Source organism: Symphodus melops, assembly GCF_947650265.1.
Source record: "Symphodus melops genome assembly, chromosome: 1".
NCBI classification, from domain to species: domain Eukaryota; kingdom Metazoa; phylum Chordata; class Actinopteri; order Labriformes; family Labridae; genus Symphodus; species Symphodus melops.
The window spans coordinates 10,423,396-10,442,203 of record NC_136691.1 but is presented as its reverse complement, the minus strand read 5'-3'; the positions used below and the strand labels follow the sequence as shown (position 1 = coordinate 10,442,203).

General features: G+C 37.8%; 1 protein-coding gene and 1 long non-coding RNA gene across 2 annotated transcripts; both read left to right on the top strand.

Moving 5' to 3' along the window:
* The first annotated feature begins 945 nt into the window (after positions 1–945).
* Positions 946–18,562, top strand: LOC306830601 (testis development-related protein). Its single transcript, XM_079354175.1, has 4 exons — positions 946–1,426; positions 10,793–10,849; positions 15,365–15,480; positions 16,952–18,562. Exons 1-4 carry the CDS (start codon positions 1,340–1,342, stop codon positions 17,388–17,390), a joined length of 699 nt encoding a protein of 232 aa, XP_079210301.1. The 5' UTR covers positions 946–1,339; the 3' UTR covers positions 17,391–18,562.
* Positions 3,247–4,958, top strand: LOC306830609. The gene is made up of 2 exons (XR_013779992.1): positions 3,247–3,552; positions 4,493–4,958. It is a non-coding gene; the product is annotated as an uncharacterized lncRNA (long non-coding RNA).
* Positions 18,563–18,808: the final 246 nt, after the last annotated feature.

The following is an 18,808-nucleotide window of genomic DNA, read 5'->3' as shown; positions in this document are numbered from 1 at the left end:
TCATTTGTTTCCCTGGGTGTCAGAGGTCTGAGAGAGAGAGAGAGAGAGAGAGAGAGAGAGAGAGAGAGAGAGAGAGAGAGAGAGAGAGATAGAGAGAGAGAGACACACACAGAGAGAGAGAGAGAGAGAGAGAGAGAGAGAGAGAGAGAGAGAGAGAGAGACAGAGACAGAGACAGAGAGAGAGAGAGAGAGAGAGAGAGAGACAGAGACAGAGAGAGAGAGAGAGAGAGAGAGAGACAGAGAGAGAGAGAGAGAGAGAGAGAGAGAGGTTAAATTAAACAGGTCTTTGGATTTTATTTTACACAACAAACATTCTTTGTCTACAGTAAACTACCGATCATCAAGACTTGCATGTCACAGACTTCGGAGTATAGTGTTGTTAAGTTTAACTGAAGAATGACTGAAAGATGAAAGTCATATTCAACGTAACAAAGGAATCCAAACACTCTCACAAACTGTTTTCATAACAACTGAAAAAACAATTAATAAACTCAAACTTAATTGTTTTGCTGTGTTATTTTGACTTCTCCAAACTTTATGTATCAGAAATAATTAAAATCAATAGTAGCACATTTAAATCAGTCAGACAATCAATAATATACATCATAACCCAAACGCATATAGGTTAACAAAGTTTACTCTGTTTAGGAATACACAAAGGAGTAACACTCTAACATTAGTGAGGTAGTACTTTATTTATACCTTTTTGTTTACATTTTTAAATTTTCTAAACACCTATCATATCAAACTGAGCTAATGTGAACTTTTGACGTTGCTCAATATGTCTGTTATTTTTTTGTAAATTGCTGTTAAATTTGTAGCAGCACTGTGAACACATTTTCATTGGATTGATAGTAAAGCAACATGAAAGGCAACATTATTTTAACTCAGTTCACTGAGATAACATAATTTGACATTATTTTGCATAAAAACGTGGTTCAGGGCTGTTATTGGCTGGAGGTGAGACGTATGACCCCTTCCTTCGTCTACCATGGCAACTTCAAGGACCCAGAGCTGAGGAGGGGTGCGTGGGCGGAGCTTCTATTTGAGGTCCAGGTGGTCGAATCTGCGTAAAAAAACGCACCAAACATTAGGGGGGAGTGAGCGTCACTAATGAAAGCACACTCCTGAAGCTTCTGGTAACAAACTGAGAGAGAGAGATATTTGTTTTCAAACACAGCCTCTCGGATCTCCAGCTTCGGTGGTGCGTCGCAGGAAAAACGGACCAAACGGGAGCGAGCAGTTTTGAAGAATTCATTTTTTTTTTTTTAACCAAAGAAGGAAACTTTTTTTTTTTTGAACAAGTGCAAGACGGCTTGTTCCAGCGTCAAGTGGAGCTATGTTCAAGAAAAGCAAGAGTAAAGTGCTGGTGGATTATGCGTCAGAGGAAGACGACATGTCCTGGCACTATCATCACTCCTACAAGGTAAGAAGACTGATGTATGAGAGAAAATCCAGCAATAAGTCACTAAAAAATGAAAATCAATCATGTTGGGTGTCTTTCCAGAAATAAACGGATTAAAAAAGGGCAAACTCATAACGTGTAGTAAAGCTAATGTGTAATATCCAACCAGCGGTTTCACTTGATTTCAAACGTGTCAGTATAAAAGACTCATTATTAGACCGTTCATTAAGAAGAATAAACAGGGACAGCCTATGCATACTCATTTCTGTGAATTGTATAGACACTCGTAAACTAATCCAACTGTTTTACAGAAAAGTCTCAGGTGAAAGCTGAGAAATTTACTTAAAGTGTCTTATACTTTCAAAACGAGATTGTGATGCGAGGAGGAGGAAGAGGAGGAGGACAAGTGCTCAAACTCTAAATGTTATGTCAGCAGAGGAGGAGACTGAGGTCAATGAAGAGATAGCCCGTTATCTCCCCTAAATAACCATACATAATATACTTCGAAACTGCAGGACAAAATATTTACTTTTACAATATAAAAAGCATTTTTTTTTAAGAAAATGTCAGAATTTGGCTTTTCTTCAAGTAAGAAGTAAAACCTTAAATAATCAAAAGTTACATGTTATTGAGCACTTTATAAAACTAAAAACAACTTGAATCAGTTTGTAGAAATACATGCACCATGTCGACCTAACCTTCTTGAGTCCTGAAGTTTGGAATGACAGCAACCGGTCGTTTTCTTTATAAAATCAATTTGAATATATAATCTGAAATGTTATTGGAAAATGAAAGAATGGAAAACACTCACACACTGCTGCTCACTCAGGTGAACGGCAGTGTGTGAGGTCTATCTCTGTATTCTCCATAACAGCTTTGGCAAACAGCTGGATTCTCTCAAGATGTTTGAAGGGTACAAGAAGTGAGAATCCAAGATAAGACATTCAACACAAATACACAAGGACAGGGTGAAGGCATCCAGCAGTCCTGTCTCTTAAGAAATATGGAGCTGACATGTTTATTTCTTCAGCTTCTTCAATGTGGTTTGATTTAACCTGTGAAAGGCAAAAAGAAACAACATCTGGCAAGTCCAGTTTCTTAATTTTGCTTTGATTGGCAGTAAAACCTAGCCATGTGATCTCCCTCATGTTGGTGGCAAAGGTCAAGCAGGCATCATGCCAGGGGGGATAATAAATACTAAAGTTTTTGTTTATACAGAGCTATATAAACATTACATTTTAAAAAATACCATGCCTCTTGCCCCTTTTGGGCATACACCTTTCACTTAATATAAATGTGTACGTAGCCATTTGAGAAGATCAACCAGCAGCATTTCCCATCATTTTTCATCTGTCGTTGTTATAATGTCTCGATCTGTAACCTTTAGCTGGGTTTTATTATCATTTCTTAAAGTGCACCCTGGGAAGCAACGCATGTGGCCCTATCCCCTGAAGAGCTGCACAGAATTGAGTTTTCTTTTCTTTGGTTTTACTAGTCAGCAGAACTACTTTAGCAGTAAGAGCTGGTCTGAGATCAGAAGAGAGAGGTTTTCTCGTAATTCCTGAGAAAGTCATCAGGGAGGTCTCCTCTTGTTGCTATGGCAATAAAGTACATCCAGGGTCAGAGGTCGGATCATAAAACGTAAATACCATAGACTGTAAAAATAATGGACGGGACAAGGTCCCCTGTGAAGTGAAGCTTTTTTTTTTAGATCGCCCCCTACTGACTGGCTGCAGTATAGGTCATAAGCCCCGCCTCCTCAATGATAACAGACGGGACTTGGGTCAAACTGTTAAGTTAAAATACTCGTCACATAATTTTTTTCCAGACCCAAACTCTGCTGTGATCATTAGATATTATCACCCTACATGGTGTTCAAGTGCTCATTTTTCTGTGAAGTTTGTTTTAAATAAGTTATTTGAGGTTAAAAAACGGGATTTTACGTCACACATGGCGATGATTGACAGCCGCGGATCTTGCGTATCGCTCTTGGTAAATAAGCAGTTACGTCGTGAAGTGAAGCCGAGACTCCACGGAGCTTTTCTGTTCAGTTTTTTCGTCTTTTTTGAGCTGGTGAAAGCTGTTTTTTCTGCAGTAAACGAATGTCACGGACCTGTGGACTCTAAGGGAGCTTTGCAGTTTTTACAGTAAGTAATAAAGTTTGATTTATGTGTCATTGCTTAAAGCGCTATCGAGCGAGCTAACATATTAGCAGGCTAAGCTAGGTTAGTTATCAGGTATGATTTATCTATTTATTTTACTTTTTAATATGAGCAAACCTAAGAACTGACATATGTTTCTTGATATTGTTATATCGTTTTTGTGAGTGGAATTGTATTTAAAATAAAAAACATGGTAATTAAAATCAGCTCATAGATGCCGTTCATTGACTGTATAGTTATGTTTCAGTAAATAAGAAATAGGTCTGGTAAGGTTTTAAAAAAAGTATCAAGGACAAAAACAAAGATAAATACTATAAATCTGTATAATTACTGATGTGTACATGTTTACAGTCTGTGTAAAGAGTGTGTTATACAGACATTAACATGTCACCATGCAGGCTGATATTTATAATACTGTATAATGAGGTAGAATATTTCTCTAGATATCAGGATAAAACTAAAGTAAGCTCTGATTTAACTTCTGTCTGATTTAAGAGACTGACAGAAACGTGAACACAAACAATCAGCAGTGGTGTAATATAATATTAACCAAGCATCACGCTGCTTAAAAATGCCAAATATTCAGCATGAGTTTACACACACACTACCAATCCAATAATCACAAGTTGATCATGTTGTACATTTAATGACGCTTATTAATAAATTGTGTTATAACTTGACAAAACCTGACACAGACTACAAAACAGGCTGCTTGTTATGGTGGTTAGGAGGAGACAGACAGGCTCAATAAAAGAAGGCATAAAGATCACGTTTCTCACAAAATTATATATTAATGTTTCTTATTTTGCATATATAATCATTAATGAAGATTTTATGTCTTTTAATAGGTATTTCCCTGTTTTCACCAACATATTTTACATTAAACTGAGGATTTCTTTTTTCTCATGTTGTCTCTCTCTTCCAGCTCGTCCTCGGAGGATTGCAGGACCTGACCACTGCTTCTCTTACCAGGGCGTTTGGTCTGATCTTACACTGGACAGCGGTCTGATGTGAAACAGTGGGCCGAGTGTCGCGCCTGAGCCACAGAGGACGCAGCTCGCACGTCCTGAGCAATGTTTGACTATTCATTCAAAAGATGAACGGAAGAAAAGAGAGGCTGTTTAATACCGAGGTTTTTCTTATAAGCCACATTTTCTTTTTGTTATTTTTAGATTAATCTGCTTTAACTTTAACATACTGTTCACTCATTTGCCTCTTTCAAACCTGTATAACCCACAAAAACCTTAAATACTACCTCCATCTAACTGAACAATCAAGTGAAAGAAAGTAGCTTCAAATACCACACTATGTTTTTAAGCACAATCTGTATTTGTTAAAGTTACAAGACTAGTGTTACATTTCATGTGATTGAATAAAATATAATAATGTAATTGCCTTCTCAGTCGTGTCTGTATCATACCACTCTACTGTCTTTATGTGCATGCTGTCTTTAACACTAACCTGCATTAAATGTTCAGCACTCGAGTGTTGATGTACTTTTAAAGCTATTTGTTTCCCAGCTGTGACTTCTGTCATTACAAGAACATGAGACAGTCCATGTTTTTACAGCTTAAAACAGGAGAGAAAAGGTTCAAATCAATGAATACTTTATTTGATTTATAACACATAGTGTGAATGATGGTTCAGTTATAAAAGTGAGGAGGTTACTGGTTTGAATCCCTGTCTGACAGGAGTCTCTCTGTGAGTAGTTTGCATGCTCTCTTCCTTCCACAGTCCAAAGGTGTTCACCGAGAGGAGAACAAAGTAAGGGAGACCATCAGGTGAGCTGGCAGGGGTATCTGTATCAGCCATCTTTCTTCTTCCTTGTGTCTAAAATGAGGATAATAAAAAACAATGAGATAAACATGTTAGACAAGGAAAAGAACCAGAGAAAAGGTCCATACAAACAGAAACCTTAATGAAACAGATTCATTTACCAACTCCACAGTTATGCACAGAAACACATATACTCTGTAAATGTACATAGAACTGAAGTAACTACTGACAGCAGATATAACTTTAGTACTATGTGCATCACTACTTTCAATCATATAACATATTTTCACCAGCATATGTTCGATCTGTACACAGTTTATGTTGCTAACTTAGCTTAAAATAGTTTTAGTTCGTTTTTTGCCAAAAATAAAAGGTTTAATAACCCACACAGTTAAAGAAGATAGATAGATAGATAGATACTGAGGGAAATTCAAGGCATCCAGTAACAATAAACAAGACATACAGGACACGAAAAGACGTTTAAATTCAATAATTAATATAAAAAGTGTGATTTTCTTAATTTCTGAATGAACTACGTTTAGATATTTGACTTGAAATATATGGTGGTTTTGTACTCACGTTTATGGTCGGTAGATGAATTTCTCTCCGTAAAGATTCTTAAGTTCTTGGCGTAGCTGGGCTGCGTAAGCTATCAGAGCGGTACGCAAAGTGGGCGGGGCGTGTTGCCAGGGCTCCTCCCGCCGGACCCTACTGCGCAGACTCTGGTTGCAAAATTCCAAGATGACAGCGCCCATGAGGGCTGTAAAAAAGCTTCACGAACGTAGAACGGAAACAGCTACAGTCCACACCCACTGGTAAATACAGAGGAAAGAGGCAGAGACAAACAGAATGAAACAAGGATCACCAGATATGATTACACGGACTGGACATGCAGGCATTTCCTTCCCTCCAAATATACTAAAACTATCTACACTGTGATCTACCTCACACAGAGAGAGATTATCTAGGACGTCTTTAGTTGTGGTCATATTGCATAAATAACTATTTTATAATTAGCTGTTTTTTATTTTTTTTTGGAGACTCAACACTATTAAGAATAAAATCAGACTGACTGAGAGTAATACACTTAAAAGCATCATTATTTAAGTTGAAAGATGTTAGGGTGAAAAATACAGACGACTTTAAATGTTCATGTTGCTGATGAATTTGCAGGCTAACCGATTAATCGTCCAACCCAGTTTGATATAGTAAACCTTCTGTCAAACCAGAATGCATTATATGAATATATATTTTACTTTCTGAAAGAGTAAAAAAAGTAGAAAATCTCTACAGTTTAGGAGCCGATAACAATTTCTTTCCCCTTTGCTTGAAGAATGACAAATTAACCGAAACCTTAAAATACAAGTGTCAGTTATGCTTCTTTATATGAAACAGAAAATTATTCATTATGTAAATGAAAATAATGAAATGAATGTTTTGCGAGAGGCAAAGTATAGCACAGGATTCTAATTCCCATACGTAAACTTGAGTATTTGCCAACAGTTTGATTAAAAAAAGTACACATTTGTGGAAAATGTTAACATTTTGCTTGCCTTGACTGACATTACACTATTTGCTAGGATTATTGTTGCAAAAATTGTACCTAAAGTCAGTGATTTTTTTTCAGGGGCTATGTGGTTATGGTGTGAGATGGTCAACCTTGACTGTCATACTTGCAAATACAACTTTTCATGCCGTATCGGAGGCAGATCCAGATAAGGATTTTCTCATTGGACAACTTGAAACAGGGCGTAGAAAACGTAGAGACATACAGCACATACAAGCATATGAACTAAAGTTAAAGTCTCAAGAACAGAAACAAACACTCAACACTTTTGAATCCAATCTGATGCAAAAATAATTTAATAAATATTAACTTTTACTTTTACTCGATTTATATTCAGGAGAGTTTTTGTTTTGCTCATGTGTACAAACTTAAATCTTAAAGCTTTTCTTACACTTAGACTTATGTTTGTAGTCTTGAAAAAGCAGTCCTTTCTTTTCCTCTTTCTGTTATCTCTATTGACATTTTATGGCAGAATACACAATTTTCATGTTGGCCAGGCAAATGAATTCAAATTTTACCAATGGGTTACTCATAAAGACAGACTCAGACAGAGACCAGCAGACCAACAGAGAGAGACAGGATAGTTTAAAGGGCTAAAACATCCATATGCACAAAGAGAGAGAGCATGAAATGCAGGATTTGATGTTAATATCTGCAACCCTTCTACAGTGCTTAGGGGCGAGTACAGTACAGGCTCTGTGCTGCAGCTTTCTCTCCCACCACTCTCTCTCTAGCTCAACAGACTGTAAAAGGCAGCTGTGAGCTACCAGGAGGTGTGTGTGTATATCTCTATTTAAAGGGCTAACACACCTGAATACTTCAATAACAACATGGTAATCCTGCTGCCAGGACGCTCTTTCTGAAGTGGGATCATAAGAGCACAGATCAGGTCTGAACACAAACTTCAGACGACCTCTCAACTAAATCATTAGTGGTGGGGAGAAGAAAGGTAAAGCTTGGTGGATCATCTGTTCAAGGGGGAAAGGGTCACATTTCCGAGCTTTATCTTAAAAGTTCAAACCACATCATCGTATTAGCAAAAAAATAAATAAATATATATATATATTGTTTATTATAGCCACTGTATTTAGGCTGATGGCTCTCTTGTTTGTTTATTTGAAATTGCAACTATAAACTATACGTTAGTTTAGCTTAGCATAAACACCTAAAACAAACAAACTATACTTGCATAACTCTAATAACTCATGGAAATCAATCAATCATTTAAAGAGGGATATCAGGTCATTCAATCCAAAATTACAAGCAGCCATGTTTAAAAACGTTGCTGTTCAGTCTATTACTGTTTTCACACTCGCAGAAATGTCCTGTCCTGAAAAACTCCACAGCAAGTCCGAGTGGACTGATGTGAGATCGCCGCAGGATATTCTCTGGAGAGCTTAGCTGTAGCCAATAGGAGAGGATGTGACATTTCTATACTGTTACTGTTGCACGGGGTTATTGAGTGTCTGCATGCACACGTCCACTATGGTCCCCTTTCACATAATTTAACATCTCCAGTATGTTTACTGATCGGCAGAATGTTTTTCTCCGCACATTTGTTGAAGTAAAGGACGAAGCAACCGCGTCTGCTACTGCGTTGTAAACCCCCCCCCCACCCCGACAGGTGTTTCCTGTCTTGATTCTAGCTCTGTAGCTTCATCGTTTACTTTAGCAAACAGATAGGAGTGCAGTTTGAATTGTATCATCTAACTTTCCAGATAAAATCATGTCAATCATATTTAAAAAATAATATGTTTATTCTTGAATGATTTGTTACTTATTTGAAGTAAAAAGTAAGGCAGCACTGCTGGGAATGGTCCTGAGTCCTTTGGGCTTTGGGTGTTGTTGGTGTATTGGCTTTTGGAAACAACTGGTAATGTGGTGTTGAAATTCACCCTGCGTCTTTATTGCCTAGTAATCTGGCCTTTTTAAAGACAACACTTAACTACTAAAATTTACACACTAGCGTACAGGCTCAGCCAGAGAGGGAAAGAAAGAAAGCTAGACAGAGAAAAAAACACCCCCTGAGGTGTGAAAGCTCTACAGTATAAGCTCTTTCCCTGATTCCTCTCCTCGCTTCTCTTCTCCTCTCCTCTCTCTTTCTTTGTTCCTAATGCTTTTACGTTCACACAGTAGTCAGCAAACTTGTGTGAGAGTGTGTTTGAGTGTGTCTTTGATCAGCTCAGGTGGCGTAGACTCAACAGACTTTGCTCAGACATGTCTGACCACTGTTTCCTCTCTCTCTCTCTCTGTCTCTGTCTGTCTCTCTCTCTCATGGAGTTGTTAGATTTGAGAAGTTTTTACAGCTTCAATAACTTTACATTAAATCTGGCTCCACTGTAGTCACAGTTTCAGTGGAAGATCAGATGATTTCTCTCTTCCTTTCTCTTATGATTTCAAGTTTTTTGGATCTAGTCCAAAGCAAGTCATAAATCTTTACAGGTATTTATTTTTCGTGAAAATTATGCACAATATTAATTTCAGAGAGGAATCACTTCATCCCCCATCCGATTGTGCCTCTTTGACTATTAATTTCATAAAGAGAATAACAAACTCCTCAAATTCAAGGTGTGTTGCTTTGAATGGCTTTACTTTGTTTTTGTTTAGGGATTTTATCAGGACAAGACCTGGCATGATACATTTAATGTTACTGCTTCAACTCTTGAGGCGAATGCTTAGCAGAGTCAAATGACTGTAATTAAATTAGATTCAACTTCTTTGTCATTACGCTTGGGTACAATAAAACTAAAGGGGTTTTAAAAACAAAGGGGGCAGCTGCAATGTAGCAAATGTATGTAATGTGAGACAATGACAGTATAGACTTCTTGTATGTATCATGTTACAATTCAAGCCTCAAACCAGCAACGAAAAAGACGAAAAGAAAACTGATAATACTAATACTGATACCTCTGTGTCACCTAAAGCCAAGCAAGATCATAAGCGAGAAGGTTGATAATTTGTAGATGGTTCATTTCAAGGCCTCCGATACCCTGCCTCTGGGCGGGTGTTAAATGAAGCAAGAGCACACTGCAAAAAGCCTTTCTTTACATTTCTCCAGCAAAGATTCACAGTGAGTAAAATTATTAATTATTTAAAAACATCAGGATGAGTTTCTCATCAGGAGAAACAATTTGCACACGAACAGGACAGGCTCAGCAAGGAGTACCACTTTGTCCACAGGGGGCACCAAACTCAATCCAACCCTCAAAGTTCCTCATTTTTTGGGGTGCTGATGATGGCCTAGCCATCGCGACCCATGAACCGAGGCAATATAAGCCTCCATTCAGGCTGCCCAGGTTCAAGTCTGACCTGCACCTCCCCCCCCCCCCCCCCCCCCCCCTCTCTCTTTTGCTAGATTTCCTACGCTTTCAACCCTTCTATCTATAATAAATTAATAAATCTTAAAAAAACAAAATGCCTTAGACTTAGGCCCAGTTCTCCGAGGTGCATTGCTTGGTATTCATTAATCATTATGACTATTATTATAAGAATTTTAGAACTTAAGAACAGCAACAACAAGTTTCATAAAGCAAATAAAATATAAGAAACAACAGATATGAAATATACATAAATATTGTACATGCTGACCGTAAGACAAAACTTGAAAACTGATGCACAACAAAACAAAGATATATCCTCCTGTAAACACACATGGTGTCATGCTGTGTAAATAAAGCAGTCCATCCACCCCTCCATCCTGCTGCAATCTTATTGGACAGTTTACAGAAGCTAACCTTTCTTCTAAAGGAAGGCCTGCACACGCTCCTTACATACACATCCCTGCTGCAAAGTGTGGACGGTCTATGTTTTGTTTGAGGGTTGCTATTTGTGTTAACTCACTGCTGCTCTGTGTGTCTGTGTGCGTGTGTTTCTGTGTCTCAGGATAAAGACATAGAAGGAGAGGAAGAGGAGGAGGAAGCTGGGAACGCTGTATCCAAGGTAAACAACACAACTTCACAGCTAGTTGGAGCCAACACAGACACAAACACACTATTTGTAAAGTTGTGAGTCTCAGTTGACTGTATTTATTTCATATCCTCACAAAAAAACACTCATGAGTTTAATCAAATGTTGTGTAACCCTAAACAAATCAATCCGGTGTCTCCAGAGCTGTCTTTATCCTTTTAACCACAACAGTGATCCTGATTAACAAACATATAAAGTCTTTGACGGTCGGGCTGAGGTAAAGCAGGACGGCCAGACTGCTGAAGTGTTTATCTGTTAACACAAAGCCCTCAACGGTCTCCCCTTCCGTTATCTTTAACCTTATCACTGCAAGACTGTCTTGTTTGTTGTTCTGGCACCTTTATCCAACAAAGCACATTTTCAGGGTGTGTTGAAATGCACTAAAATCTATAGGTTAAACACTCAAAGTGTCATTTTGGTTTACAAACTGGTTTCAAACTGCTCTTTTTGGCATTCATGTTAAGCCTGGTACAGTATTCTACTTTGTGTAGAGCTAATTGCTCATGACTGGCCTCATGTATACTGGCAACCAATGGAAACATGACGCTCTTTACAATCTAACATATTATAAAGTGTAACCTGGTTCAGGTTGTACCTCTGATGATGTAAAATTACTAAATGGCATTAAATAGAAGAATTCAGACAGTAGTGAACAGATATTCAATGATGGATTTAAAACCGGGATCTGCAGCTTTTGGTAAATAACCAATAACTGACCTTTGATTGTTTCAGACTCAATAGAAGTGAGTACAATATGTGTTTTTATGTAAATGTTTTGCATAATAAAGGGTTATTTTGGCTGAAAGTCATTGTGATTCTGGTGGCATAAGGTTATTGTGGCTTTTGTGTTTGCAGCAGCTTTATCTGTTACTGTACTCATTCCAAGCAACGTGTGTGTTTGAGATAAAGTGCTTTGTGTAATATGTAAAATCTCTCAGTCTGTACCGACATTAAGTCTTTACTCAGAGGTTGTGTCTGAACTCTTCTGACCAGCTAAAGCCTGAGTATAACCTCAAACTCTTACAGTGTGTTTGTCTCTGAACTCTGGCTGCTTTCCTCCTGTATGTAAAGCCCCTGTAGGTGACTCAGTTCACAGGACGTATTTCACAACCTGTCCTGTTTGTGAGCAGACGAGTGGCTGGGCCTGAGAGGGGAAGGAAACGCAGCATTCTTTCGAGGAGCCGGCCTTTTGGATGGGAACAATCACCGAGAAAGAAAAACAAGGCTGAAAATAGCTACAGAACGCTCTGACACTGTGAAAGTCTATAATTCTTCCAGTGTCGTTATTATGCTCATATTAGGACACACTAAGTACATGGTCCTGGACATGGAGGTTACCTTTCAATTGAAAAGGCTAACCCCATTTTTAGATGGAAGGAGATTTATTTCATGGACCTGTAAAAACTTATTTTATCATTTCATTCATAAAAGCATGCTTGCTAAAACATGCATGATATTTCATTTTACTTAATATTAAACAATAAGTGAGCTTAAGTCAACTATTAATCAGTTTTGCAATTAATTTACAAGTTAGATCTGTGAGCAGTCAGTGGACTAATTTTGTGTAAAGTGTGTCACAGAGAAAGATGAGGTGTGAATGTCAAAACTTCAAGTACTAACAAAAGGGAATGTGCCACATTGAAAGCAAAGAAAGCTAGTAACCCGTTACCACATCATATTATAATAATGATGTTAAAAGAACAATGACAGAGGCAGACAAAGCATTCATGTTTGATGCAACAAACATTTTTGCCTTTTGATTCAAGTAAATCAGTGTTAAATATATTTCGACTTATTAATGATGAGAAAATAATGAAGCGGTTTCATTACATGAAAAAAACGTATCGGGCACACAAATACAGTCTGTGGTCACGTACTGGTTGTGGGATATAAATGTCATTACTCTCACCCTGCAGCCTTTGCGTTCACACATTAAGTTCAGTTTGAAAGGCCAGCGCTGGATCTTCCCCATGTCCTTTAAACACCTTCATGTTTGTCGTTTCCTGACTTGAACCAATCAACCAATGACAATGCTCTTACATTCCTTTGTTATGCTTTTCTGAGATTTAGGAGTTTGGCCTGTCTTCATACAACTGAAGGCTACCCGTACCAGCCCTCTCTTTTAAATCCACAGAGATTGTTCAAAGACTAAACTATTGACTTATTTATAAAAAGAATGACACGATAACGAGAAAGAAGTGAAAAGTCATGAAATCAAAATACCAATATCTGATGCTTGACCTGGTTTCTGTAAAAAAAAAAAAACTGTCTGGATACTATAATTAGTTATATTTTCAAACTCAAATGCCTCTGTAATCTCCCAGTTTCCATAAATGGGGCACAAATGGAAGAATTTGGTCCAATAAGAGCTGTATTGTTCTGCCAGGCGTGGAGCTGCAGGTAAAGCTCCCCCACACAGCGGGCCTCTGTGAGCTGCTAGGTTTACCTACTTTTTTGCGGGAGAGATTAGCTGCCTCTGAGCTGCTTTGGATCTAGAGGCCCCTGAGGTCAAAGCTGAGGAGAATGGTGAATAGGCTGGCCTCTGTATGTGCAAACACGCATGCAGAGATACAGCTGGAATTTAGTAAACACACATACAGTATGTGCACTCAATCTGTTTTGGCATCTCTGGTTTCAGACTGCAGCAAATCTGATCCATGGTTTACACTTCACGGCACACAGTAAATATGAAGCAGAGAGAGGAGGGAGAAAGAAACAGTAGAGATGATGGGTGATCTAACATAGACGAACTTAATCTAAAATATTTTTAAATATGTAGGTGATAATACACTCCATGACACTGCCAATGTTTTGCCCTCAGGTATGTTCATATTGAGAGGCAAGGGGAGGGCTAATTTACATTTTTCCTTTATCAGCACCACTGCGTGTCTCCTTTTGAGATACCGAAGAGTGGCAGAGTTAATAAATCCATCAAATGTCACATAGTGTTAATGTGACATAAGTTCATGTGTGGGATTGTGTGCGTTAATGTGTGTTGCATAAAGGGGTTCGCGTTGCCAAGGCTCTGTCTGCTTTGAGGATGTCAAAATTAGATGTGAAAAATAGAAATGTAAAAATATTACTGGGACATGTATTGAAAGTTCTTTTGGATAGAAAAAGTAGGATTTTTATCAATAAAAACTATTATAGAATAGTTTTTTGAAAGCAGTATATGACTTTTGTTTCCATGTGAGTCCTGGGGGAAAGGGGGAGGAGGGGGGGACCATGAACCACTGGTAAAGGACAAACGCTTTTGTTTGAGTTCATTTTATCTCAACTTAACTTCTGAAGTGTAATCTCAGAAGTGATGACATATCTTATTATACATGTTCCTGTTTAGTTTGAGAGATGACAGCTTTCATGTCAAGCTTTTTGTTTGCTTGTTTTAGCTGCTTTCCCATTCTCTGATCTTAAACACAGAGAAAGCAACAGGAGAGCTAAAACGCACGTGTTTGTGTTCTACATACATGCTGTGCTTTGAATTGAAAACATCCGCAATAAGTTAAATACATAAACAAATGGAGCAGGTTACACGGGTTCAAAAGGTCAGTTGCATTCATCAAAGAATGGTCAGAGAATTTTTTATAATGGTACAGCAAAGACAGGCACGGATGTGGTAGGAGAAAACGTTATGACCTTGACAATTGACGTTGGGAATTCTTCCAAGGCATGGAGAGAAATGGAGCCAAAAGTTTGTTTGTCCGTGTTAAGTGCGGTATCAAGCCGTGCGAGGGCAGGCAAGAATTCTGTTGTGAAGGGGGAGAGTTAGGGAGTTTCAGAGGGAGTATAGGGGCTTTTAATGGTATGTGCCCTATGTTACCCCTTGTCTAATCTTTGGTTAAAAATTTTTTTTCTTTGAAAGTAATGAGAAAAGTTGCTCACATGTTTCCTTGCATTGTTTTTATCTTAATGAAACAAAATGTAATGTCAAACACACCTTTAATTTACTTGCCAAGACATAGATGCACAGTTTTACCCAACTTTTTGTCAAGAGTGCAAAAAATTGAGCTAAAACTAGTCGATGGTTATCCTGAGCTAAAACATGCTTGCTTGTACCCTGTGATGGTCTCAGCAGATTTTGTAAACGTACAGTAACTAGAATAGCTGTTTTCCTTTTATGTTTCACTAAACTTCCCAGCAGCTGACTAGTTTGCTTAGATTGATACCATTGACTTGTATGTATGATGATTAGGCAGCTGGAATCATAACAGTCATAGTCATAAAGTCAAAAAAGTGATATCAAACTTATTTTTTAGTTTTCTGCAAACATATAAAGTTGATTGAAATCAGATTTCTTTTTTGTTGACTTGAAAACAGGACTTAGAAACAGAATGTTTAATGCATAAGAATTGAAACATAAGGTGTGCATGTTTCATTAGTTCGAAGCTAATGAAGCCCATGATAGATAGAATAAAAAAAATGAATCAGTTTAGCTATAAGATAAAAAAAGAAATCAAAAGTCATTTTGTCTGTTTTTTTTTCTGCCAGGAAGCAAAGGCGAAGAAGATCATGTTGAAAAAAGAGAAGAGGGAGAAGAAGATGTTCTCCTCTAAAGATGATGAACACTTCTTGTTGACTGGAGTGAAGCTGCCTGACCGCAGAGGGTAAGATCATACAGTAACGTTTGCCCATACTGTACATGGATATTACGTGTTTTTACATCCCAAGCATGTGAGGAAGATTATCTTAATCATATGTAGAGGGTATTATACTTTGAACCCTCTTTAAGTATATAGTACAAACGCGCATTATTACAGTATCATCTTAAACAGAAACAATCTTGTTTTTTCATGTTCTTTTGGTTGTTAAACGTAATAATAGTAAAAGAAACAACCAATTTACTTTTTGTTTAGAAAAGTCATTTTACCACTACATAGGTTAGGGTTTTTTTTTTATCTCCCCATAAATCTCACAGAAAATACCATTCCCCAAATCCTGAACTATTCGGTAGCGTATGTTAACTAGCTATTTATTTTTAGTTGAAAACAATATGCAAACAGAAAAGTGTTTTAAAATGCTTTTGCCTGGGAAGTAAGATCAAAAGAGTTTTTTTACCACTGACTTTAAGATAAATTGACTTCAAGATATATAAAAAGGCCAATACACATGAACACACCATTCAGATAATATGACCAAATAGTAAATGTTAATCTAAAAACTGCTGAGGTTCTGTACTTTCAAAGCTTACTAAAAGATGGACTGCCAATGAACAGGTCACCATGGTAACCCAATTTCATTTGTCTGTGCATCAAGTTAAATTCTAATACAATCAATATCTACTTAATTTTAAACACCTGTTTTCTTAAAATGTTATCTAATTTAATAGACCAACCATTCATTTAAACTTCATACAATTAACAATTTTCAGTTTTTATTGAAAATTCTGTAATTTGAGGTTGTACTTAGTTCTGACCTGGACTACTTTGATAAGGTTTCTATTAATTACAATCACTTTAAAAAACATAAGGTGTTCTATTATAACACATTTTTAACATTATGCTGTGCAACAATACCCAATCTGACCACAACCTCCGCCATAAATGAAAAGTTGACATAACATCTTCAAGTTTTTTGTCCAAATTGGCCACTTGTGGCTTTGCGGAGTAAGAACATTTGGCAGGTCTGTTTATTCGATTGGATAAGGTTTATATAGACTTAAACTTCACTTTACTTAAAAGTAAGAGTTTTCTTAGATTCCCATCGCCCTAAACACAATAAAAGTGACAATGTGTCAGACCTGCCCAAATCACTATTGTTTTACTCCATGATGGCTAGTACCGGTAATTGTCAAGTGTGAGCAGAAAAATGTGAAAAAAATGACTATTACTTAGTGGAGTCACATACACACTGGTGATTGTACTTCCTTAAGGAAATAGAACATGTATGAAGAGGAAAACCTAAATGAATCTCCCCTCTGGGAAAAATGACAGGGAATTCCTATATTGTGTCTTTTAGTATTGAGAATGTTCTTCTCTCTGTAGTAAGGAAATGGCAAACACACCTGCTGTGAACTATTTATAGTTATAGATGTGATCAGTTAACCCCTTCTCATTTTCTCCTCTTTTTCTTCTGAAGGTCCCACAAGAAAATTAAGGATGATGAGAAAGAGAAAGAAAAGAAGGACAAACAAGAAAAGGGCCTTTGTTTCTGGGAGAGTGTTACAATGACCATGAAGCAGATCTCACCGGCAAAAAAACTGGAGAAGATGGAGGGCTGGGAGCCACCACAACTGGCGAATCCACCAGAGACTGTGACAGACGAAGCCCAGAATGACAATAGCAAGAAGGTGGATTTGCCAGTGTCTTTCTCAGACTCTTTAAACCTCCCATTAGAAATAGCTTCGTGGGGGGGGCAGGGTCTTGAGGAAGATTCATCCCGCTATGCAAACCTGACGGACTCCAAGGATTCAGCTGCTGCGATAACGTGGACATCCCGCGCCAAAGTCAAGCTGGCTGGCATCAGCAGGATGAGCAGAGGGATTGTGTCAGAGGGGGCGTGGGAGGGGTTCAAATAGCTGAGATTTAAACCTTAGGTACCCCTCCCTTTGTACCTGATAAACATCAATAAAGACGATGAAGACATGAACAAAATATCTGCTTGTGTCTGGACTGAGCCAGTGTTAAAGTTGACTGGTATTAAGATGCTCTGGTCAAACCCCCAAAATGACACAAAGAGTTTGTCATTATATTTGCTTTCAACTCCTTGAAGGCAACATTTGTCTGTTTTTTTAACGGGCTTTCTGCCACATTTACAACTCTGACATAAACTGTAAATGACAACAAATGAAAGCCATAAACTACTGTACGTTTTAAACTGTGATATCCACTGGCATGGCATTGAAATATTTCAAGTTCCAATGAATGAGAAGTTATCGGCTAATTATTGTTGAGAATAATTATGTAAACGTGCTACTGAAGAGCTTGTGCTAGTTTTTCACATACTGTCTGTCTATGCAGTCACATCTGGCCTGAAGCTTTGATTTATAATAATGGGCTTAAAATCAAACACCCAGTAGGAAAGGCACAATCCTGGTCTGTCTTTCCAAAGGGGGTTCAAAGCTCTGTTGTGCTTGGATTATGTGAAGGTAATAGAACCAAATCCAAGCCTCCCCTTAAATGACAAGACATATATAAACTTTGTGGTCAAGAAAAGGTAGAGGCTGAACTCTGTTTTCTTCCCTCCAAAGAAGCTGCTGAGTCCATGCTTATACCTAAGAAGTGCCTTATATCAATAGAAACTTCATGTGTTTGTTGTGTATTTCAACCAGACCAAATCATCCTGACTGCACACCTGCTTACCTTTTTACACTATGTGAAGCTGCTGGCAGGTTAACCCAGCATGCATCTGTGCTGCGTTCACTTCGTGGTTTCCGGTGATGACCCAGCAAGCCTTGTTAAGCTTCAGCAGTGGAGCACAAGCATGCGTCTTCTACATGAGAAAACCCAAGGTGGTTCTTTGATGCTGTTTGCATATCTATATATATCGTAATGAACTTAGACTGTGTAGAGGCATTTCATTTCCACAATGATTAGATATTTCCTTTAGGTGAATAGGAAATGACAGTCTGCTTCCTTTTCTTTGTCTGACTGCATTATTTTCCTAAAGTTGCTTCATTACAGACAGATGTACTGTAAGTCAACTTCCAATGACGCATTTCTTAAAGTAGAATAAAGATTTAGTCTCTAAGTCTGACTCTTTTTTTTTTTTTTAATCACACTTTGCAGCCAGGAATGATTGTATGCTTTGATTTCTGTTCCACCTACCTCCATCATCTGTACAGATGTACTTTTGAAAGTGTTGCTCAGAAATGAACACTTTGCTTCAAAAGTTTATAACTTTCAAAACTGTAGACCTGTGAACATCATGTTTCTTTTAACTACATTTATAAAAAAATGAGAGCTGGAATAAGTTGTGATATTCATCGCAGACCTT

Excerpts from the sequence above, each read along its gene's own strand:
- LOC306830601 (XM_079354175.1), top strand. The coding sequence starts at position 1,340 with ATGTTCAAGAAAAGCAAGAGTAAAGTGCTGGTGGATTATGCGTCAGAG. Across the intron at positions 1,427-10,792 it reads ACTATCATCACTCCTACAAG|GATAAAGACATAGAAGGAGA; the intron begins GTAAGAAGACTG and ends TCTGTGTCTCAG. Across the intron at positions 10,850-15,364 it reads CTGGGAACGCTGTATCCAAG|GAAGCAAAGGCGAAGAAGAT; the intron begins GTAAACAACACA and ends TTTTTCTGCCAG.